Source organism: Lagenorhynchus albirostris, chromosome 9 (assembly GCF_949774975.1).
Source record: "Lagenorhynchus albirostris chromosome 9, mLagAlb1.1, whole genome shotgun sequence".
NCBI classification, from domain to species: Eukaryota; Metazoa; Chordata; class Mammalia; order Artiodactyla; family Delphinidae; genus Lagenorhynchus; species Lagenorhynchus albirostris.
In genome coordinates, this window is record NC_083103.1 from 11703107 (window position 1) to 11728011 (window position 24905).

General features: G+C 44.7%; 3 protein-coding genes across 10 annotated transcripts in view; 1 reads left to right on the top strand and 2 right to left on the bottom strand.

The window, feature by feature from the left end:
* CTNND1 (catenin delta 1) overlaps positions 1-9279 on the bottom strand; it is a 47377-nt gene extending 38098 nt beyond the window's left edge. For 6 of the 7 annotated variants that reach the window (XM_060159103.1, XM_060159102.1, XM_060159100.1 and 3 more), the window contains exon 1: positions 9065-9279. The gene's annotated coding sequence lies outside the window, so the exon portion shown is untranslated. Of the gene's footprint in view, positions 1-522; positions 635-9064 lie in introns of those variants that run through there. The other variant, XM_060159099.1, reaches the window with a different exon arrangement.
* A 6796-nt stretch (positions 9280-16075) lies between these two features.
* Positions 16076-22931, top strand: BTBD18 (BTB domain containing 18). Its single transcript, XM_060157684.1, has 3 exons — positions 16076-16211; positions 16804-16968; positions 19978-22931. The coding sequence occupies exons 2-3, from the start codon at positions 16845-16847 to the stop codon at positions 21987-21989; spliced, it is 2136 nt and encodes a 711-aa protein (XP_060013667.1). The 5' UTR covers positions 16076-16211; positions 16804-16844; the 3' UTR covers positions 21990-22931.
* Positions 22755-24728, bottom strand: SELENOH (selenoprotein H). 2 transcript variants are annotated; one of them, XM_060157686.1, is made up of 4 exons: positions 24424-24719; positions 24191-24336; positions 23918-24048; positions 22755-22935 (listed from the first exon to the last, which is right to left on the bottom strand). In XM_060157686.1, exons 1-3 carry the CDS (start codon positions 24543-24545, stop codon positions 23948-23950), a joined length of 369 nt encoding a protein of 122 aa, XP_060013669.1. In that variant the 5' UTR covers positions 24546-24719; the 3' UTR covers positions 22755-22935; positions 23918-23947. The 2 variants fall into 2 exon arrangements, with proteins under 2 accessions (XP_060013669.1, XP_060013668.1); XM_060157685.1 differs by lacking the exon at positions 23918-24048 and having other exon boundaries at positions 24424-24728.
* Between the last annotated feature and the right edge of the window lie 177 nt (positions 24729-24905).

Here is a 24905-nt window from a genome sequence, read left to right on the forward strand (position 1 = left end):
ACACACACCCATTGGACCTCTCTGAACACATATACTGCCCCCATCTCTCTTGCTTGCTGGTAACAAAAAAGCCTCAGGGCCTCTGCACTTTGTACCCATATCTATAGGACTTCAATCTCTAATTTCTTAAGTCTCTTTCAAACATACCTTGTAAGTGAGGCCCTCCCTGACCACTCTGTATTAAACAACCTCACTCCCACCCCTGCACTTCTTATTCACCACCCTACATATTCTGCTTTATTTTTTTCTCAATAGTGTTATCACACTCTGACTTACTATATATTTACTTGCTTACTTAATATCTATCTCTTCCAACTAGAATGTAAGCTCTGTGAGGTCTATTTGGTGTATAGCAGGCTCTCAAATTTCTTTTGAATGAATGAATGAAGATGTTTTACTTTTTTAATGAAAACAAAAAGTTAAAGTTTAGAAAAATAAATCAGTATTATTTCATTTTTCTTTCTACACATTTTTTCTAATTGTGACCTTAGGCCCATCAATTGGGGTCTCCAGTAGCCTTACCTGCAGATTTGGCTGACCTTCAGCGGGGTAGACATTCAAATGGCCAATTCTGCCCTGGTTTACAAAGTAGTCAACAGAGAAGAGAAGAACAGAGAGGTTACAGTACTTCCCCCATTCCAACAAAGAAACAATGGAAAGAAATCAGATTGGCACCAATTTCTCCTTTAAAATAGACCACTCTATTTTTAAAAGTGTACTGAATATACACCAGCTACTTTATTTCAATGAGATTTACTTCACTTGCAATGAAATGGGAACTGTAGGTGCCTTGATAAAAGTACCGAGAAGTTGACTTAATTTCTACAACAATGCCTTATAACCTCAACCACCAGAATATATTTTGGTTTTTCAAATGTAAGCTCCCTAAAACAAAAACCTTTTCACTCCACAAAGAGACCTCTCAATATGAGACCACATTCCAATACAGAACATGGGAAGCACACACAAAATTGACAATGTACTTTGGGAAAACTAAGTGTCTTTTGCTCTACTGTCAACTGAACCAAAGTGAGTAATTAATTAGTAAATGTGGATGAGATTTGAAAATCGAAAAAATAAAACCTAATCTTAATTACTAGAAGAAATCAATCTTCTTGAATCATAACATTTAATCCTAATCTAGACCTAATTGAAATAAACCAAAAGCAGTATCCTAATACTTGTACCTTCACCACATGAGTACAATTTATTTCTATTTTAAGAACTAGAAATTTCTTCCAGGACTTCCCTGGTGGCACAGTGGTTAAGAATCCGCCTGCCAATGCAGGAGACACGGGTTTGAGCCCCGGTCCGGGAAGATCCCAAATGCCGTGGAGCAACTAAGCCCATGCGCCACAACTACTGAGCCTGCGCTCTAGAGCCCACTCGCCACAACTACTGAGCCCATATGCCACAACTACTGAGCCCATGTGCCACAACTACTGAAGCCCGCACGCCTAGAGCCCATGCTCTGCAACAACAGAAGCCACCGCAATGAGAAGTCCGTGCACCGCAACGAAGAGTAGCCCCCGCTCGCCACAACTAGAGAAAGCCTGCGCTCAGCGACAAAGACCCAACGCAGCCAAAAATAAATGAATGAATAAATAAATTAAGAAAAAAAAAGAAATTTCTTCCACATTATGTGTCAGTGAGGCAAAGTGATGCCCATGAAGACCACCAATCTAAGGGGAAAAAAGACGGGAGGCAAAAAGACAAAGGGAGACACCAAATAAAAAGGGGAAAGCAAATGAAAAGAAGAAAATGTAGGAGAATCAGTAGAGGGAAATGGGGGTTTAAAAAAAATATGGAGAGCTGGGTGAAGGAGTTATGACAGGAAGCTACGGAGTGTCAATAGAAATTAAGTTTAAATACTATTCAGAACACTAGTTTCATGGGTTATTTAGTATGAGGGAAGGAAAAAAAGAAGGAAAATCTTAGGCTGGAAGAAACCAAAAGTTTCCAGGCAAGGCTGCATCTAACACATATGTATTTCCCACAGGCCACAGTTTAGCTTTTCCACATAGAAGAGCAGACTTTTTTCTTAGAGGCACACTTCTCATAGGAAGCACTGATGAACTCAAAATTTCTACAAGTCTCAGTTTAAATAAAGGTTGAAAATAGAAAATGATGTTTCCTGAACATAAAAAAGGGAGGTTTATTTCAAGAAAGACATAGTAAAAAAAACTGCCTTCATTGCTATGTAACTGTTTCCTGTACATTCAAAACTAACGTTATCCTAAAAAATCCTGGTTGGACAAGTGAGACGGCAAGGAAAAGAATCTGGTTCAAAGTCAAGAATAATAAACCCAAAGAGAGCTTTTTCAACCCACTCTCTGCCAAGATTAAAGGAAGTTTATCCTTGGGTGCTAGAGTTCTGTCTCTTGTAGACACAAAAAGGTGGGAGAAACTTGTATTGCTGTTTTTTCCCCTAAAGTATCCAAGACTCCTAAGAAATTACTGCAAGAGATTCAAGCTTTGCCACCAGCTTCTCCTCCCTCACTCACACCTTACTTTACTTTATTAAGGGTTATCCATTCCCCTAGCACCCATATTTTGGACAACCCTGCCCATGTAACTCCCCAAACCTGCCTATTGCTAAAGGCACTTTTTTCCCCATTAAAGAAAAAAAGTTAGCCTATCCATCCAGGATGCCCATTTATTCTGTAATATAAGCATCTATATCCACCATAGAGTCTCAGGTTTTAAGACACCTTAGAGGGAACTTAGTCCAACAGACAAATGATGTTTGTTTGAGTTCACTTAAAGTATCCATTCTAATAGCAAACACAAGGTGTTCCCATGAGCTGGGCAACATCCTATGAATTTTGCACGTATTAAGTCACTTCATCATCACAACAATCCTGTGAGATGGTTAATATTTTTGTCCTTATTTTACAAACAAGGAGATCAAGGCATAGAGCAATTAAACAATTTTCCCAAGGTTACTTGGCTAGTTAAGTGGTAGAAGATTTGAACCCATGCAGTCTGGCTCTGGCATCCATGCTCTTAACCATGCAAAGCTGCCTTGCCTCTCTACATTTATGGAACACTGAGATTGGAAATTCCCTGTTTAGTCAGCATATTGATCAAAAAATACAGAATAATTAAGCATTTGTGGCAAAATTTTAACAATTGGTGTCAAGGTGAATGAAAGGTATATAGGAGTTATTGTGCTACTCTTCCAACTTTTCTGTAAGCTTGAAATGTTTTCAAAATAAAAAGTTAAAGTTTCTTTTATCATCACACAAGGGCACAAGCTTTGTGAAAGTGATGCCCAAATTATCTGTTAGCCATCAAAGAAGGCTTTAAGAAAACTCTGGATCCTTAGAATGTTCCCACTACATGCCTGATTTAAATTGCCCACCCCGGGACTTCCCTGGTGGTGCAGTGGTTAAGAATCCGCCTGCCAGTGCAGAGGACACGGGTTCGAGCCCTCGTCCGGGAAGATTCCACATGTCACGCAGCAACTAAGCCCATGCGTCACAACTACTGAGCTTGTGCTCTAGAGCCCGCAAACAACAACTACTGAGCCCACGTGCCACAACTACTGAAGCCTGCGCGCCTAGAGCCCATGCTCCGTAACAAGAGAAGCCACCGCAATGAGAAGCCCACGCACTGCAATAAAGAGTAGACCCTGCTCGCCTCAACTAGAGAAAGCCTGCGCACAGCAACGAAGACCCGGCGCAGCCAAAAATAAATAAATAAATTTTAAAAAAATAAAATAAATTGCCCACACCACTCCAGAAAGGCTTAAGAACTCACTGGAGAGGAAATGGCCTTAAAAATGGGGAACACTGTCCCTGAACCAGAATAGTAAATGTGGGCCCCGTTCTCAATACTCAATATTTAATAATCAATAACACGCAATTCCAAGTAGACTTAGTGGGAAAAAATTACTTCTAAAAATACATTATACAATATAACTAACTACAAATCAATCCATACCCTTATATCCCACTTGAACAGTTTTTCTTCCCCGCCTTCACAATCTCCCTGCCAGGCTATATCAATGCCCTCTATTGCAAACCTTGGAGGCAGCTGCATTTAGGCAGAGCAATCCCTATTTCAGCTTCTCAAAGCATTTAACCCCTTTTGCAAGGGAAGAGAACATGAAATCACATACTGATAACCTATGGCTTGTTCCTTTAGGCAAATTTCTTGTTACTATTATTCCAAATTTCCCATGAAAATTAATTTGGGTTCTTAAACTCATAAACTTCCCACTTTGTGAACAAAATCTCCTGAAGTTTCACAGTGAAAGCAGTGAAAAAAGTACAATGATATCCAAACATACTTTCTTTGAAGCACTAATGTTCAAAACTATGTTCCCGGGCTTCCCTGGTGGCGCAGTGGTTGAGAGTCTGCCTGCCGATGCAGGGGACATGGGTTTGTGTCCCAGTCCGGGAAGATCCCACATGCCGTGGAGCGGCTGGGCCTGTGAGCCGTGGCCGCTGGGCCTGCGCGTCCAGAGCCTGTGCTCTGCAACGGGAGAGGCCACAACAGTGAGAGGCCCGCGTACCGAGGAAAAAAAAAACAAAACACTATGTTCCCAAGCTTTTTGTTTTTATTAACAAGTATAAAAACCATTCACTTCCAACATGGCTGAAAGCAATAGTTCCCTGCTGCTGCCCTAATATGTTCTGGGTAATGAGTTCCTCTCCCCAAGAAAATGGCTGCATTTAAGGTTTCAGTGGTTGAAGTTAACAGCTGCCTATAGTATGAAATGAACTGACTAGGACCCTTACTTTTTTCTTTTTTTTTTAATTTATTTATTGATTTATTTTTGGCTGCGTTAGGTCTTCGTTGCTGCACACGGGCTTTCTCTAGTTGCGGTGAGCAGGGGCTACTCTGTTGGGGTGCTTGGGCTTCTCACTGTGGTGGCTTCTCTTGTTGTGGAGCACAGGCTCTAAGCGCATGGGCTTCAGTAGTTGTGACACACAGGCTCAGTAGTCGTGATCTGCGGGCTCTAGAGCACAGGCTCAGTAGTTGTGGCACACGGGCTTAGTTGCTCCGTGGCGTGTGGGATCTTCCCGGACGAGGGCTCGAACCCATGTCCCCTGCACAGGCAGGCGGATTCTTAACCACTGCGCCACCAGGGAAGTCCCGGACCCTTACTTTTTACACTATTATTTGTACCGTCTGCCCAGAAAGAAAACAGGATTAAAGAGAAATTAAAATTTTAAATCTTCAATTATTTCCAGAAACTTTATTTAAAAATGGAAGGTGGGGCTTCCCTGGTGGCACAGTGGTTGAGAGTCCACCTGCCGATGCAGGGGACACGGGTTCGTGCCCCGGTCCGGGAAGATCCCACATGCCGCGGAGCGGCTGGGCCCGTGAGCCATGGCCACTGAGCCTGCGTGTCCGGAGCCTGTGCACCGCAACGGGAGAGGCCACAACAGTGAGAGGCCCGCGTACCGCAAAAACAAAAAAAAGGAAGGTGGGAGATGTGTAAAAGGTTGAAACTACAGACTAAAGTTTCAAAATTACATTGCAATTTTATTAATCTTTGTTGAATTGCTTCCTATTTCAACTTCCTTTCAGCCTTCCCCACAAAAGTCCCTCACTGATTCCCATAGTGCCTATTTAACCAAAGCTTACTAAGCACCTCAATATATCCCAGACACTAAGATAGGTGCTAAGAGGATACAGAGGTAAAACAGTACCTACACTCAAGCAGGTCAGTACAGAGGGAAAGACAAAAATAAAAGATAATTTAATAGAGACACAGATGTAGAGAACAAATGTATGGACGCCAAAGGAGGAAAGTGGGGGGAGGGGGGAGGGATGAACTGGGAGATTGAGATTGACAATATATACACTAATATGTATTAAAATAGATAACTACTAAGAACCTGCTGTATAAAAAATAAATTAAATAAAATTCAAAAAATAAATAAATAGACAATTTTAATACAGTGTGATAAACATTATTTGAACTACCTGCTACAAACCTCTCCCTACAAGTTGGCAATATCATTCCAAACCACATGCCAGAAAATTCTCTGGAAGAAGAAATTTCACTGACAATCAAATGAAGTTTGAGACATTTCTAGTAAGTTTAAGAAATTCGAGGAGGGCAATGGTGTGCATATGGAAAGACTCCTGTTCTAAAGATTGAAATAATAGCCATTCTAACATATCTCGCTCCCCACCTCCCCACAGGCTTTATGGGAAATGGATTTTTTTTACGTACATTACTCTAACACGGAGGGGGTTGGAAATCTAAATGAGCACTGACCTTCAGCAAGATGAGCCTCTAGCAAGGGCTCATTTTAGTTCTGGCTCTTGTTTCTATTCTCTGTGGAGAATGGCAGTGTTTTAGTGGTTAAGTCCACTAACTTTGTAGTTAGTCAGACCAGGGTTTAATCCTGGCCTTGGTCACTTACAAGCACTGAAATTTTCAGCAAACCTCAGCTTCTCTGAGGCTCAAATTCCTTAAAGAACAAAAAATAAACCAAGAAACAAACAAACAAAAAGTTGTTGTAGGAAATTAAGTAAATACAATAGTTTATGCAAAATGCTTAGCACTCAGTAAAAAAACAAGGAGGGGGGTGGGGGAGGGAGGGTGGGCAGTTATTAACAAGGGACCACCAGGTACCAAAATAGAAAGCAATAAATTATTACAGAGCTAATCATTTTGCTATTCCAATTGAATAGTGATCTATGCTTAATTTATTTGCATCCATCCTCTCTCACTCATCCCTAGAGAGCAACTACCTCATAAACCCAATTCAAGGCTGAATTGCAATTACTTGGAGCTTTTTTTTTATTTTTAAGATTTCCAATAGTCCCCATTTTTATCCTAGCTGAAAGAACATGTTCTAACCCCTCTAACTCTCCATAACTGGAACCCTAAGAAAGGCACTAGGGCTCTAAGCACCCAAAGGAGGCCCCCACCTGGAACATACCATACCTTAGTCATATAACAAAGAAACCAACAGCATATAGGAGTCAGACAAGGAAAGAAAAATCTGCACAACTCTCACTTACTTGTCTTTTTTTACCCCAAAACCAAAATGGGGAGCAAAACAAAAAATAAAAGATTTACTTATTCACACCCCTTATTATATTTCCGGGAAGAACTAGTAGAGGTGAGGTAAAAGACAAATCTTCCATCTTATCAACCAAAAGGCTCTAATAGTACACACCAGTCAAAACAATGCCTCAGTTCGTGAAACAGTCCTGGACGCTAGTTAACTAGGATGTTCACTGCAGCTACACAAAGCCCAGCATTTAAAGCTGGACCCAAACCACCACCACTCAGTCATCCAGAACCTATTTTCAAACTGCCTTTGTACTCCTTCTTCAGATTCCCTCATCCCTCCCCCTAAAGGCTGAGTGGGAAACTGACACTCCGGTAGCAACATGACCAATTCTCCAAAGATCCACCAAGAAACCCCTAGGCTGGGGTCAAGGCAGAAAGAGCATTTGAAAATCTGGAAATGAAACAAGAACTACAGCCCAACAAACTGTACACATTGTCCTTTTTCTTTCTTTTTAACTGCACTTGCTATAATTAGGAGATCCAGACATTAAAATCTTACTGTAGCCCTTGCATAAATTATATTAAAAGAAGGAACAAAGTTCCATTTCCTCTGAAGCCACAACCTCACAAGAATGAAATCAGCTTTCAAGAAATACTCATGTCTGGAAAAGAAATTCAAGGAAGTGCTCTAGTCTGAAAAGAATTAAGGGGTGGGGGGTACAAAATCAGAGGATTATTATAGATACATACCAGTTTAAAGCTAATGAGCAGCTTACATATTAAGGCCCACCTTGTTACAATTAGGCAGTATCTATTGCAGTTTTAATTTTCAAATGATTCGCATTTTCAAAGGGAGAAGGAAGAGAACATACAGTTTTCAGCCACTGATGAGTTGGTTATATGGTTATCTGGCATCAGTATTTTTACAAGAATGTGTTTGCAAAACAAAAACAAATCTTAAAATTAAATATAAGATATGAAAGCAGTCATGGGCCTTCAGATCTTAAAAACTTCTGATTTCACGGCAAATTAACCAAATAAAAAACTCACCTCCAAAAAACAACTTTCAGTTTGGTTTAAAAATAAGAATTCCCCTTGTGCTTTCTCAACTGCATCCTAAACACTAAAGTTTGTGTAAGTGTTTTACTCTTAGCCTAACCTTATTTTAATCCAAGGCCCTTTCAGAGAGCACAAAGCTGAAAATATTTTCACATGTGCCACTTTACTCAGGTGAACTAACAAGCATGATTAGAATTTCCTTACTCCTTTAAGCACATAAACCAAACGTTATCGTATATGCAGACTGAACATACAATACCTCCACAAATCTTTGCTAGCAAAGGTAGTTTTAGAAGTAAGGGGATGGCAATTCAGTTACCATGGATCCATTTATTTTCTTTTATAAGGCAAAGCAGGGAGGCTAAGTCTAGAAGGAGAATGAGGCTCCTACCCACCACACCTGGAAAAGTAAAAGAAGGATCCACCCAGGAACAGCAGGGCTGAAACCGATCTGGGCCGTTCAAACTCTCTATGGGAAAAAAATATCACCATTTAAGCTGCAAAGCTCCCTGCAACTTTCCACTTCCACAAATCTAATGATAAAAGGGAGAAAAAAAAGTTTTGAAACGTATGAAGAACCATCTGTATAACTAGCTTCCGACCCGGACAAATTCCTTTCCCAACCCACACGCAACATGCCAAAAAAACCAACTTTTGGTTTGGGCTCTGAAAACAGAAGTTTGTTAGCCTAACCTAGAAAAAAAATACATAAAATCAAAGAACACACCAAAATGTAAATTTATGGAATTGCTCTCACCCCCCTGAATCTATTCATCTCCCTACATTAGAGAGACCAGAAGTTTGTTTCTGGGTCTTGAATATTTTACTTTGCTTTAAATATGATAAAAATACCAAAATTCCCCAAAATAAGTAGAAAGAAAAATTAACTGCTTAAAAGTTACCCGTCAGCATAACAGACCCTCTCGTTTTTAAATTCCCTCGGTTACCATAAGACAAAAATTCAACTTGGCTTATCCTCCTTTACCCGTCTATACACATATTTTTTAAAAAGGCACACACCTCAAATGTGGACTTCTAAACACCAGTCCTTTAAGAAAGAAAACCAAGGCTTCGTCAATGTTCTGAGAAAGACAAATCCAGCAAGGTTGTTGATTTTTCGCCACCTCTTCCTCCTTTCAGGATCTTTCCTGCTCTTCTTTCTCTCTCTCCCTCTTTTTTTTTCTCTCAGATCCAACACCTAAAATGGAAGTTGCACCCAGCCAGAGGCTAGGGAGCCTGGGTGGTGACAAACTGATCTGGCAGCCCTACCCCCTCGCTTTCCTAAGTGATGTCAGCCCCTGAGAACTTCCAATAGGAGCCGGGCATAAATCAGGGAGCTGATTTTATCCAATAGGAAACTTTATTATAGGAAATTAAAAAAAAAGGGGGGAGAGCAAGAGGAGGAGAAAAAGACAGGGGGAAGTTTTATATATATATTTATATTTAAAGTGGAGACCTATATGATCTCTGAGGAATTATGCAGCGCTGGGAGGGGTCGGGGGAAGGGGGCTGAAGGAATAAGGGGTTTTCAGAATGGCATGCCTAAGAACCTCGGCTCTCTTTGATGGTAGGGTTCTTGCTCCCTCCTTCCTTTCCGGGTGGGGAAGCAAAAAAGAGCTGATTTTATTTGCCTGCTGCTATTTGGTTTGTTGCTTTCTACCCCAAAGCATTTCCCCAAAGGAAGACAGGAAGGGAAGGAGCGTGAAATGCTAGAAACAGGACTACAATGTGTTGATTGGGACGGTAGGGGATATCTGAGGTAAACTCTCAATTTTATTGTTTTGGTTTAAATGCATTAGAGTTAATTAGAAAACCTAATGCTTGGAGTTGTTAACAATTTTCAGTGTCTATACTTTCAACCAGAAGGAAGCTGAATCCACTAGGCTGTTGAGGAAAATCACTGTCTTCCCATTTGTCCCCAAATCAAAATAATGTGGGTTTGAGGGGGAGAGTAAATGATATCCAATAAACAATATATTTGGAGGAGACGAGAGCATGTGTAAGGAAAAGAAAATCTCATACCTAGAAAATTCAATTTATTTGTTAACTTTGAGCTTAAGACTGTCTAGTTCATACATTCTGTTTATGCTTGACCTAAATAAAGGATTATAGCAAGTATTCTTTTTCTGAATTAAGAGTTATCTTTAATATGTTCTTAGACTATTAGGCCATGAAGGACAGAGATTGAAAAAAATTTTTTTTTACATGCTTGACAAAGACTAGTATTTTATGGTCATTCGGGGATTAGCTATGTGAAAATCATACTGATAAATTGAAATTTTTCTTTCTTACTGAAAAATCTGTCCTGTAAACTGCTACCAAATGAATCTTCATAACAGTTTCATAATCTAAAATAGTTAAGAGCATAGGTTCTGCAGTCAGACTGACTGGCTTCAAACCTTCTCTTCTGTAAGTATACTTAATCAAGTCAATGTACTACATACTTTGTGACCTTGTAAAAGTTAGATAATCTCTCTGTGACTCAGTTTCTTAACTATAAAATGGAGATAGTAGCTATATCTCTTTCACAGGACTGTTGTGAGAATTAAAATACACATAAGTTTCTTAAAATAATGCATGGCATACAGTACAAACTCAATAAGAATGAGTTATTATTACCAATATCTACCCTACCAAAAAACTTTCAGTGATTCACCACTGCCCAATAATAGCAATGAATAAATGAAGCATCTATCACGTGAGGGCACTTTGCACTCACTGTCCCTAACTTCTCAAACACCACCATGGAGATAGTATTACCACTGTTTAGAGACGAGAAAATCAAGGCTCAGCAAGGTTAAGAAACTAACCTGAGCTCATCTGGCTAAGGAGTGAGCCCCTCATCAGTCTGACTCCAAGGCCCATGCTCTTTCCATTACCTTACACTGTGGTCGGGATAAAGGCCAGGTTCCTCGTCTGTTTTCAAGATGCCATATCTATTCATCCAATACATTAAAGTAACACTTATTAACCATAATCTGACCTTTCCTTATCTTTCTAAACTGAAATTCCGCTCCTCCTCAGGATGAAAGTGCCCTTCTAATCAGGTTTATCTGATCGTTATCCACCCCCTCATATTTGGTCTATTGTCTCATATACCCTCATATTTGGTCTAATGTGGCCAAGTGCTGGAAGACCTTACAGACATCACAGCACTTGTCTGATGGGGTTTAAACAAACTGTAATAGAATAGGAAATGAATACATTTGACAGAGAAACAAACAGCCTTTAACTCTCATTGTCTAAGAATCTTTTCCAGTTACCTTATCACATCTTCTACCTCTACTTTCCATCTATTCCTAGTCCTACATAGCAAGTTTAAAAGCCAAAGATGAAAAAAAAAAAGCCAAAGATGATTGTCAAAGGAAAACAATCAACACATATGTTTGTTGATTCACTGGTTCCTAGATCAGAGCCATTATCTAGAATATGCTATGATTTTCTAGAGATGGATTAGGCTTGTTTCCTTCACACCACCAGTAACTTGCAAGTATTTTGCCTTCCTTTTTTCGTGTGTATGTGTGTGTGTGTGTGTGTGTGTTCCTGTCTCCCTCACCAGAAGATAAGCTCCATGAAGGCATAAAAAATGTCTTTCTAGTTTATGGTGTATCCCCAGAGCTCAGCCTTGTATCTCATATTTAGCAACAGATGAATAAATGAATGAAGTCTGTTAGCTTACTAGTTATATAATCCTGGACAAGCCATTTAACATTAATGAATTTGTAGATAACATTCAAAATAAAATTATATACAAGTCAAAAAAGTTAACTCAGTGGTGAAAAAGTTGTTAAATTTTAAATTTATCTCAAACAGCCATCTCCAAATAAAGAATCACAAGGATTAATACTCACTGAGAGAAAAACTGTTTATACTCAGTGAACAGAAAAAAGACTAGTTCCTTCTGGGTTATTCTGAGCACCATCCCACTCTTCCAGACGTCAAGGATAATGAAATAGACAAGTTTCCTGCTCTCAAGTTTACATTCTAGTTGGGGTGGTGTGGGGGGAGGTTGCAGAAGATTAACAGATAAGATGTCAGATGGAACATTATGCAGAGATCAAAACAGACTGATGAGAATGACTTGGGGCTTGTTCTAGACTGGATGTCAGGGACAGTCCCTCTGGACAGGTGACATTTAAGTTGAAATATGAATGGTAAGAAGCAGCCAACCATGAGAAAATATAAGCAATGGCAACTACTAATGCCAAAGCCCTAAAGTGTGGGGCTGAAACATACTGGATCCAGCAGAGCATGTTGGAAATGAGGAGGGAGGGATAGGTGGGAATCAGAATATGAAGGGTTCTATAGGTTAGAGAAAGGAGTTTTGATTTTATTCTTAGGTAGAAGAAAGCCTGAGGGGATTTTAAACAGCAGAATGACATAATCCAGTCCACATTTTGAAAAGATCTGGCTGCTTATGTGACAAATGGATTAAAGGAAGGGCAAGAGGACTTCGCTGGTGGTACAGTGGTTAAGAATCTGCCTGCCAGTGCAGGGGACACGGGTTCAAGCCCTGGTCCAGGAAGATCCCACATGCCGCAGAGCAACTAAGCCCATGCACCACAACTACTGAGCCTGCTCTCTAGAGCCCGTGAGCCACAACTCCTGAGCCCGTGAGCCACAACTACTGAAGCCCGCGCACCGAGAGCCAGTGCTCCGCAACAAGAGGAGCCACCACAATGAGAACCCCGTGCGCAGCAACAAAGACCCGACACAGCCAAAAATAAATTAAAATTTTTAAAAATAACAATAATATTAAAAAGTAGAGTCAGGAGTGAAAGCAAGGAAATTAGTTTGAAGGTCAAGTTGCAGTGATATGGAGTTGACTACAGCGGTAGCAGTAAAAATGGAGATAAGTCAATGGATTGAGGATGTGTTCAGAGATACAGGGTTGATTTTGTTTGGGGCTTTTTTTTTCTTTCCTTTTTTGCTTTTTGGTTTTGTTTTTTATGCATGGAAGACTACAGTCAGTGCTCACTCTTACAGCTCTCAAAGTTTAACTGCTCCACCAACAACCATCACCACATACACACAAAGAAAAGATACCATAAAATGGTGAAAGATTAGAGAAGAGCCGTGAAATAAAATTATACTTAAAAAAGAAGTGTTGGGGGCTTCCCTGGTGGCGCAGCTGTTGGGAGTCCGCCTGCCGATGCAGTGAGAGGCCCGTGTACCGCAAAAAAAAAAAAAAAAAAAAAGTGTTAAAATATTATGTAGGGTAGAGCATTGTGCTGTGATGGCTCTACTTCTAAAACAGACTAAAACTATAAATGCCAAGGAGAAGAATTTTTTTTTTTTTTTTTTGCGGTATGCTGACCTCTTACCGTTGTGGCCTCTCCCGTTGCAGAGCACAGGCTCCGGACGCGCAGGCTCAGCGGCCATGGCTCACGGGCCCAGCCGCTCCGCGGCATGTGGGATCCTCCAGGACCGGGGCACGAACCCGTGTCCCCTGCATCGGCAGGCGGACTCTCAACCGCTGCGCCACCAGGGAAGCCCAGAAATTTTAAAAAATCCAACTCCAAAAAAACACTGGCTATCCATACAAAGGAAAACAAAACATTTTTACTCTTTTCTACCCTCTGATGACAACACATTACCATACAAAGTTTGTCATTTTTGAAGCCCTGCGTAGGATGGCCATTTATCATTCCCTTTAGAAAATCTACTAACACAAGATGTAACTAAAATTGGATTAAAAAAAAAACATAAAACCAAGAAGTGTGTCCTCGTACCTCTTGAAAATTAATCTAATCCTGATAATATATTCATGAGGAGATATAATACTTATATTTTCTTTACAACCCCAAAGAATCACCTATAGTGGTATTGCACCTGCGTAATCTAGTCTTGATTCCACAGTAACAGATGCGTGAACAAGTATTGTTCTGCCTGTTTTTCCTTGCTTGCTCGCTTTGTGTGTGTGTGTGGGTGCTGACAACATCTAAAACCTGTCCTTCTGCTAAGTTTTATGTCCTTTCACGAACTGTTACCTCTTCAAAATATGACGGCAACCAAAAATGTCTTCTGTTCCTTGTTTCTTTCTTCGTTTTAAGAGCAGAAGCCTCAAACTAGGGAAAATATTACCTGACTTGGAAATCCACCCCCACCCCGCATATTTCAATCAACCACCTCAAATCCTTTTTGAAAAGGTGTAAAATATCAGTAAAGATACGCTTGAGCGCCCTGTACTACTCACCCCTCTCTACGTTTTGTCCGTGGGCAGGTTCCCCTTCTCTCAGACATCGTCCTTCCTGCCTCCAGTTGGCCTCCGCGGGGGCTGCTCCGGGCGAATTCACCACACCTTGTCCCCAGTGGCGTTGGATTCAGCCGGCTCTGTCCAGCGCTGGACATACCAGGCAGCTACCCGAAGCCGGGACCCGGGTCCTAACGCGCACGGGGGAGAGAGCAGCTGTCCAGATTTCTAACGTGGCTTGGCATTCTCTCTAAATGTTTAATCTCGAGATCTTCTAATTTTTGATATCATCCCTAAGAACAGCTGTTTCCAGTCGGGAAGTGTGCGAAGGAAATCAACACCAGTGACCCCCTCCAGACGGAAAGGTCTGCCACCCCCTGGGTCACCAGGTCTCCGAGATGCGGGGCTGGAGTGGAATCTGTGAAAAATTTGAATTCAGAAACTAGCCCGAGGACCTTGTTCCAGAACATTCCTGGCCTTAGGAGCCATCTAGTGAGAGACACGGGGGACAAGGTGCAGTTGGAGCCATCCAGAGGCCTTCTCCTCCATTACGCCTGGGGCACTCTTTGAGGCCGAGGCCATTCGCAGCCTCCTGAAAGGGAAGCCGCAGATGCCCTTCTACCACCTTGGAGCCTGCCCTGTTGGGAGTCCTGAGCCTCTTTTCCGTGTGTTTTCATCGGGTACAGAGGACGAGGCTGGCTTCCAGAAGAATTCCTTCCGAGCGGGCCCTTCCCCCTTCCTCTTGCAGCCCTATCGCCTTCCCGCAGCCTCCAAGTCCCTCGAGACTTAGCCTCCCGCCCAAAGCGCTCGTCCTGTGATTGGCTCTTTGAGGAGCCTCGGCCAATAGGGATAACGTATTCGGGCAGACGTAGGCCCGCGAGCTGAGGGAGGAGGAAGGACGTCGGGGCCGCGACGTGCGGTGAGCGGAAAGGTGGCGCGAGGTGTGTGGCACCGGCCGCGTGGCCTCAGGCTTTCGCTGTCACCACTTCCCGGTGCATAAGGATCCCCGAGCCTGCGGCAGGACGAGGGCACCGGGGAGTGGCTGCAAAGCCCGTGCGGCCGGAGGTGACGGTGTTGGGTGAGCCTTGAATTAGGGCCTCCGGGATCCCCACGCTCCATTCCCAGAAACCTTTGCGCCGAGAGCTCTCTCTTCAAAGGAGTTGGGCCGAGGCACCCAGCTTTGCAGGGCCTTCCCTGAAGCCCTGCTTTCCCCCGCCAACCCCGATTCCCTTGGTTCTGGATGGGGAGAACCCTCAGGACGTTGTGCAGCTTTGCTAAACCCCACCCCCACCCCCAGCCCCGTCCCACGCGAGCCTGGACCTTGGGAGGAAGCAAGGCAGGCCGGACCGAGGACCCAAGCACGGAGAGGACAGCAGGAGCATCTCCTGCCGCAGAGCTCTTCCAGGTTGGGTCTGGAGACAAGGCCCAGTGCTGGTGGATTGGGAAGCTTCCCCAGGGCCTACCTCTGGGCCCTTGCAACAGCTGCCATCCTCCATATCCCCATCTATCTGGCTGGGATGGAACTGAGCCTACAGTTTCTTAATTTACCTTTCCACTCTTTTCTTTCCTGATAGTTTGACGTGAACTGTTTGGAGCTTCTGTGCCACCTGACAGAACACTGCGTGCCAGGGAAGGAGCACCAGCTGTGCAGTGAGTGTGGGGATCTCAGTGCAAAAAGCTGGAGACGTAGTGAACCTGAAGTCAGAATACCCAGCTTGTGTTGGGAGGGGTAGAACGCTTAATTATCCTTCCTTGATTGTTAGCCAGAGAACTGACCAGATTGACAAACCTAAAGGCCAGATTCTTTGCCCATTTCCAGGTGGAATCAGGCTCACTTCGGTCAAGAACATCTGAACCCACGGTGGCAATATTCTTACTGCTGTGAGAGACCTTCCCACCAAGTCCAGCAGCTTCTTTTCTTCACTGTGCACCCTCTGCTGGTTAGTGTGGTAGAGTGAGCTCAGAGAAAAGAAGGTGTGTACGACTTCCTAGAGGTCATTTAATACGCCATAGTGTTTTGTTAAAATGTCTTAAATTGGGGAAGTATATACCCAGGAAACTCAGAAATGTGGTGCTCAGGAAGAATATGAGTAGTGAGCACCATAGGAGTTGAGTTTCTGGCAATGTGAATGAGGAAGGTTTACGGATAATAACAACTCCATTTTTGGAGTGCTAGTTTCGTGCCAGACACTCACAGTACTAAGCAATTTGGTAAAATTGACTCATTAAATCTCTAAAACAGCCTTACAAGGTAAGTACAGGACTGTTATAATTCCCATTTCCTAGATGAGAAAAGTAAGACTCAGAGAAGTTAGGTCATTTGCCTGAAATTATACAGCTAAGCTAATAAATAACAGAGCTGAGATTCAAATCTAGGCTGTTTCTGAGCTCCCACCTGTAACCACTAGGATGTTCTTTCTTAAGATACCCTTGGCACAATTCCTGGGCTTATGGTTCCTCAACTCATGCTTTTGTCTCCCACTTTCAAAATTTCCCTGTCATTTCAAAGACAAAAAAAAAAAATTAGGTATAATTGTGCTTCTGAAAGGTATTATTTCACCCACAGGAATCTGATCCATGAAAACCTAGGTTTGTTAAGAGACCAACATGTCCTCTCCTGCCAGTCCCAAAATCCTATACAGGAATCCCCGGTTCCTCCGGCTAGCTTTTCTGCAGCTTCATCACCAGCAACAGAGTGGTGTGTTCTGTGATGTCCTTCTGCAGGCAGAAGGTAAGAGACTAGTAGGGACTCAATTGAAAACTCACCATAGACTAAGATAAAATGACTTCAGGGCCAAGCAGTGAAGGACAAAACCAGGAAAGTGTGTAATTATTGCCTTTGAGTGCTGTAAGCTATTTGGTAAAGAGCTGTTTCTAGGACAGGTACATTTTTCCATGAGTGAAAGTGAGATTATGCCCCTTCTCTTAAAAAATGAAACTAATTATAAAGTTTTGTAAGCACAGAAATTCGGTAAAACATGGATACACCGTAGTGGGATGGTTGTGAACGTTGAGTTAACATACGTAAAGCACTTAGAACAGTACTTTTAATGTACTAAGCACAATGTAAGTATTAGATACTTACTTAAATGATATTACATATTTTCCTTTTTTCTTGTCTTCAAATTGATGGCTTTTATTGTTTTGTTGTTAAACCTAAAAACATATAGCTTATTTCCACCCCTTCCCTTTACACTTGAAATGTTAAATCAGCTTGGGGTAGAGCCTGGTATAGTGTAAAAGGCCTAAGACTAGGAGTCCGAGTTTAAGTCCTAGTTTTGTTACTAACAGTAACAAATGAGCAAGTAACTTCACCTCTTTCCAGTTCACTTTCTTCATTTATCAAAAAGGATTATGACAGCCAACACTGTGTAACACTCTAGTTTGCAGAGCACATATAGCACAGTTTAGTGTCTCATTTGATTCTTACAACAGCCTTGTGAGATGTGGAATGTTACAGGGTTCCAGCAGTACAGATGAGTGAATTGAGGCCTAGAGAGTTAAGTGACTTGTCTATTGGTTCTCTTAGGAAGTGCAGAGTTGGGATGCATTCCTTAATTCAAAATAAACATAAAAAGTATCAACTGCCCGGTGTATGCTAATGTACTTTACTAGCATGGCATATAGTATATATGAAGATAAGTCCACCCTCGTAAGGAAACCATGTAAAGGGGAGACGTTCAAATAACCAGTGCCTCCAGATAACTGGGCAGTATAATAACATTGGGGTGAGTATAAGCTGATACAGGAGCACAAAAGAGGAGCATCCTTCACAGACTTGAGTAGGTTGGGGGATGGGTGTTAGGGACAATTTCTTGGAGGAAATAACCCCATAGGGGACTTCCCCGGTGGCGCAGTGGTTAAGAATCTGCCTGCCAATATAGGGGACACGGGTTCGAGCCCTGGTCCAGGAAGATCCCACATGCCACGGAGCAACTAAGCCCGTGCGCCACAACTACTGAGCCTGTGCTCTAGAGCCCGCAAGCCACAACTGCTGAGCCTGCGTGCCACAACTACTGAAGCCCGTACACCTAGAGCCCATGCTTCACAAGGGAAGCCACCGCAATGAGAAGCCCGCGCACCGCAACGAAGAGTAGCCCCGGCTCACCACAACTAGAGAAAAGCCCACGCGCAGCAACGAAGACCCAATGCAGCCAAAAAATAAATTAAAAAAAAAAAAAAACAAGTGTTAAAAATAAATAAATAAATAACCCCATAGGTGAGTTGTGAAGGACACATAGAAGTAGGAGGAAATGGGTAAGATTTTCCCAGGCAGAGAAAACAGCAGGTACAGAGATGTACACATGTGACCAGGGATTTGCAAGTGGTTCATTATGGCTAGAGCACAGACTATGAGTGTATTGATCAGAGGTGTGGCTAGAGAGATCAGCAGGTCTGAAGTGTTATACCAAGGAAGTTGGTCTTATCCTCAGCACACTGAGAAATGTATTTAAAGGTTTCAAGAAGGTCCTAACTGCTTTAGAAACAGCACTGGGGCTGCAATGAGAAGAATTATTAGATTGTTATTGAGCCCAGATAGGAGGCTATTTTGGAATCCAGGAGAGAGGGAATGGTGGCCTGAACTAAGGCACTGAGAATAGAAAGAAATATATAGTTTATGAGCTATTCAAGAGAATTTACAATACTTGCTGCAGTTAAGAGCATAGACTGTAGCCCTGGGTTCAAATCTTGTCCCTGCTCCTTAACTGTAATTGTGGGCATGTTACTTCACTATGCCACAGTTTACTCATCTGTAATGACAGCTACCCCACAAGGTTGCAGTGAAGATTGAATTAATGCTGATAAAATCCTTAGACGCCTGGCACATAATAAGGACTCAAGAAGTATTAGCTTTTTTAAAAAACTTAATATTTGACTAGATGCAGTGGGTAAGAGAAAAGAATCAAATATGACTTCTGGTTTTCAGGCCTGGGCAATTGGATGAATGTGCTATCTTATTTTGAAGCAAAAATTGGGAAGTTTTGGAGTGTGGGGAATGATGAGTTCACTTTCTAGAAAGGTTGCATTGGAGGTACTTGTGGGACCTCCATGTAGTCATGCAGGCTTACGGCATACTTAATATCTCAGAAAAGATACCTGGGCAGATGTAGAATCTGGGAGTCATCGGCAAGCCTTTGGTAACTGAAGCCATTGGAGAGATGGAAATTGCCCATGAAATGCCCATAAAATGAGAAGGTTGTTCAGGACAGTGGATACCAGGCAGCGAAGAGAGCTCAGGAGAGAACTGAGCCCTGATCGTCCATATCCAGAGCTCATGATCTGTTAGACCACAAGCAGCTTCTACAGAAAGTTTTAAACTCTTGTGTGAGTCAAAAACATTTACTCAGCAAGTATTTGATCCCCTACTTTGTGTCAAGCACTGGCTATATACTTCAGTGAGCAAGACAGACACGGTCTCTGTCCTCACAGAGCTTACAGTTTAGTGAAGGAGATGGACACTTGCAGCGCAGATAGCTGAATGCTGTGATAGCTGCAGAGCACCTAACCCAGACGGCGTAGGGCGGGGGAAGGCTTTCTGAAAGCCTAAAATAGGTAAAAATTGAGTTAACTAGGTAATGGCAGAATGTTCCAGGCAGGCAGAAGAACTAAATTTATCCTTCAACTAATGTGGAGGGAAACTGAGAGAAGAGGCAGCACATTTAGGTAGTAATGTCTGTCCTTATCTGTGAACATGCCAGTCGGCATGAGACAGATAAAAAGTGTTTGGGTTTCCCTCCAGGTGAGGCAGTCCCAGCCCATTGCTGCATCCTTTCGGCCTGCAGCCCCTTCTTCACAGAGCGCTTGGAGCGGGAGAGGCCAGCTCAGGGTCGGAAGGTGGTGCTCGAGCTGGGGGGCCTGAAGATCAGGACACTTAGGAAGCTGGTGGACTTCCTGTATACCTCAGAGATGGAAGTATCTCGAGAAGAAGCCCAGGATGTGCTTTCTGCTGCCCGGCAGCTCCGTGTATCTGAGCTAGAATCCCTCCATCTAGAGGGTGGGAAGTTGGTGAAGGCCCCTCAGGGTCGAAGACTGAACAGGGAGTGCCTACAACCTCCAAGTGCTGCTCCCATCTCTGCCAGGGTGGTGGCATCCATCTGCCGCCCGCGAACTCCACTGCCTGTTACCCAGACTCCCTGTCCTCTTGGGGCAGTGAGATTGAAGTCCTCGGGGAAGGAGGAGGGACCCCAGGAGAACAACCGACAGAACATAGAGAACCTGTCGGGCACGCTTCTGCTCAAGAGGAAGGCCAGAGCCTGCCCAACTCCACAAGAAAAAGGCTCTTCACCATCAAGCCACAGTCAGGGACCTAAAGAGAACAAAAGTTACCCTGCCCTTGGTCCTACAGCACTTTCCCCACCCAGCTTGTACCCCTCTGTGGACGAGCGGCTGTTGCCCAGGAAGATCAGGCTGAGCCGCTCAAAGCTGTCTCCTGATGTCTGTACGTCCAAGCCTGCCGGCCTTTTAAGTGGACCCAGCTCAGTACCCCCAGCCCCTGGCCGGCGTCTCTGGCGGCAGAAGAGTATAAAGAAAGAAGCACCAGAGGACAAGCAGAAAACAGGGCGAACTAGTCCTCTACAGAGCACTCCAAGCCAGTCTGGTCTTGGAAAGTCGGGTGGGAACAGGAAGCAGAGCCCTGAGGTCAGGGCACCTAACTCAGACCCTGCAGAGGGGCAGGTCGGCAGAGTGAAGCTTCGCAAGATTGTCAACGGGACCTGCTGGGAGGTAGTTCAAGAGCCTCCCCTCAAAAACTCTCCAGATAGCCCTCAGATCCCAGAACCTGAAGACTCAGAAGAGCCTCCAGGGACTCGGCCGTCCTCAGGTAACGAGCAGGAAGTGACATCTGCTAGAATAGACCTGTGTGAGGACTCCCCCATGCACTCTAGGCTACAAGACATCCTGCTCTCTGCTAGCCACTCCCCGGACAACCCAGTGGTGAAGTCCGGGTTTGGGTCCAGTCCAGAGCTGACAGGGCAGGAACCGGGACTGGATATTGACTGCAGAGAGCCCTATGCATTTGACACAGGCCTGCTCCGGCAGCCGTGCGAGGCTGAGGAGTACCGAATCACCAGTGCTGCCGCCACCAGTGAGCTGGAGGAAATCCTGGACTTCATGCTCTGTGGCTCAGACATCGAGCCACCCATAGGGTCTCTGGAGAGTCCCCGGGCTGAGGGCTGCAGGACCCCTAGTTATCACCTGACAGAAACAGAAAAGAACTGGATTGAAGGGGAAGAATGGTGTTTGCCAGACGTGGAGCTCTGGCCCAGGGAAATCACAGGATTGGAAAAGGAACCTGCTGGTGAGAACAAAGGGCCAACTGAGCCTTTTAGCCCCCTTGTCATGCCCTCTGAGGTGAGTGAAGGGGAGGTGCTTTCAATGGGAGGCTCTTGGACTCCAGACCTGGAAATTCCCAGCTCCCAGCCACTGGATGGTCAGAGAGACAAACTTTTCCACATCAACTCCCTTGACCCTCCCCAAAGGTCCTATGGGGACCTCTTACATCCCTGTTCAAACTGGGTGGAGACTGGGCTGGAAGTGTCCCTAACTCCGGATGAAGTATTATACCCTGCTCCAGAGGCAAGCAAGGAGGGATTTAGCAACTCTGAGTTGTTGGATCCACTTCCTGCTAGCCCTGAAGAGGAAGAGATTGATGTGGTGGACTCGATGTCAGAGGGGATTGTGCCCATGAGTATTCCCTCCGTATGGCCCGACCCTTCCTCAGAGTCAGAAACAGAGGTGGACATACTAACGTAATGGAGTGGGGAGGGCAGGTTAGAGGGACTGGGAGGGTGGGAGATGTTGGCTAACAGAAGGCACACGGGCGGGCTGGCACATGGCCTGTCCTCTTAGCACAAGAGGCAGATACACCCCCAGCTCTCCTTCCCTCCCCAGGCTTTTGGAGGCAGACAAAAATCGTTCCATGAGGAGAAAACTATGAACTTGAACCATCTTACCTCTTTATAATCTATTTTGCAGTTAGTGACAAGTGAAACAATAAACTGTGTGTCACAACTCTAAGTGGGTCATAGGTAACAGCCAACAGCCAAAGCCAGGTCTCCCAGGTCAAGAGGCAACTCAGGAAGAGCTGAGAAAGACCAGCCCTCTGTGGTGGGGGTTCTGTGGGAGAGAAAATGTTCCAGAAGGAGGTGTGAAGCAATGCTGGGATGGAACACTAAGTGGGTGGGAGTGACAGGATATTGTCTAGTACCTAATGTGCGTGGCTTAGTCACTGCCAGTATGGTTAGTCTAGCCAGAACCTCCACAGGGGCCAGGAAGATGTACTTGCATCATCTCTTCGGAGAAGTGAGTTGAAAAAGATACAGCTGCTTTTTTAAAAAGAAATTATTTAGTTTTTCCCCATAGTTTTTACAAGTATTTCACATGCTCTAACAGGGACCACAGGAGTTCCAGGTTAATTGGTGACCTTAGGTTATGAAAAACACAAGGGGGACCAATCCCATAAGGCTGGCTTAGGGCATCCCTTACCATAAGATTAAGTTTTACTTCATTACTCATAGATTATATCAAGCTCAAATACTTTAATTTTTATTAAACCAATCCAAGAACTTTTCAGTGCCTTACTAGAGGATTGCGTCACAACTGAACCGCCGTTTCTGGAGAAGAAACCACAGCTTCAGGCACATGACTGAAGTTTGGCCATGTCCCGTCATAAATGCTCCAACATCACCAGGGACAGAGGCTGTGAAAATGAGAGTGGGAAAAAAGTTAGAGAAGGGCTCCAGGCAATCATATGGCCAGCCCTCCTCCCTTGAACCCACAAACCCAGGAGAGCTCAAGGACTGCATCCTCCCCCGACATCTCCCTCAGCCTATCAAGTGCCTGACAACATGCCAAAGCACTCTGTGAAGCACTAGGGATAAAGACAAGGTCAAATCCTGTGACCAGGAGTGAGAGGACTACAATGCAGGGTTATTACGTGGGTGGTGACAGAAACAACACACCAGTAACAAAAAAGACAAGGGGACAGGAGTAGGCATACCTGAAGTTACACAGAGATTTGATCAGGAAAGGGGAGAATCATAACCCTTACCAATAAATACGGGAATCCCCAATAAATAAGTGGGATTTACAGGAAAATGAGTTTTTTTAAACAAATATATAAAACTGGTCTACACCCCAAGGGCAACAATTAACTGCATCCTCTAAGGACACAATGTGCTTTTTTTTTTTTTTTTTGCGGTACGCGGGCCTCTCACTGACGTGGCCTCTCCCGCTGCGGAGCACAGGCTCCGGACGCGCAGGCTCAGCGGCCCACGGGCCCAGCCGCTCCGCGGCATGTGGGATCCTCCCGGACCGGGGTACGAACCTGTGTCCCCTGCATCGGCAGGCGGACTCCCAACCACTGCGCCACCAGGGAAGCCCCCACAATGTGCATTTTTGTAATCATTTACATTACCATCGGTATTCCACGACTTAGCTCAAAGACAATGAAATGAAACATGGAGTTAGCAAAGGGCACACTGGATAGAAATCATTTTTTGCGGACTTCAGTTTTTCCCACCAGTAAGGGGAAGAGGTATTCCCACTAGAGGAAATCCTGACAGCAGAAAAGAGTTATGAAAATGTAGGTCCTACGTGAAATAAGGGGTTTAACAGTAAGTGCTGCTCCGCCAATAGCCACACCAAGATCAGTCCACTCTCCCCCATTTCCCATTTCAAACCTCAGCGTGGGGACTTCTGCCCAAACCTCCCTACGAAAGGTACTTCTTCAGCTCCTTCACCACCTCTTGAGGTTCAGGGAACTTGAGTTTACGTGGGGGCCCCTTCTTAATCCCAGTCCAGAGCTCCGCACCTGGGAAAAGTCCACGTAAAGCGAAATTACTTTGCAATCCACCAGCAAGTCCCCGAAATCATCAGGTGGCGGCGGTTTGAGACCAGCGCTTCCTCGCCTCGGATCCATGCCCCCCAACGCCCCGCCCCGGGCCCTCACTCACTGCTGCCGTCGGGTCGCAGCAGTGTCACCTCGAAGCTGCCCCTCCGGGGCTTGGTAGGGTTCACCTTCACTGGAAGCTCCGGGGCCTCCAGGCGCAGCGCCTGGCTCAGGGCCGCGGCGTTGCGCCCGTAGACGCGTCAGCTCATGCTAAGGAGAGATGGGGGAGGTCAGAGACTGGGACCCTTGGTCTGCGGCGCCCTTGCCCGCCCCCCATTACTCCCCAGACCCCCTCACCAATGCTCGATAACGACGCTCGCCTCCTCCACTTCCTTCTGGCTGCTAGCCGGCTTCTCCCGCTTCTCGGCCGCTGCGGCCAGCGCCGCCTCGGCCTTCCGCTTCCTCCCGCGGGAAGCCATGGCGCCTGGAGCCCGGCTGGGAACCGAGCCGACCTGGGGCGGGAATAGGGTGGAGACGCGGCCACCGAGGAGAGGCCAGCCAAGCTCCAAGATCCAAACCGCAAGCAACCCACTCTGCTCTCCAAACAAAACCTCTTAAACTGCAGAAAGCGTGGCGGTGGGCGCCCACGTGGCCTGGGGGCGGAGCCTTCGGGCAGAGCCACTCCGCACGTAGAGACGGGGGAGGTAGGCTCCAGACCGAACCACCAGTGCTTGGGGGCGGGGGCGGGCAGCTCTGACAACGAGCCTGGCTTCACACAGGCTTTTCTGTAACCGCGCGACCAGCTAAATGGTGTGCATCACGAGCCCTACCCAAAACCT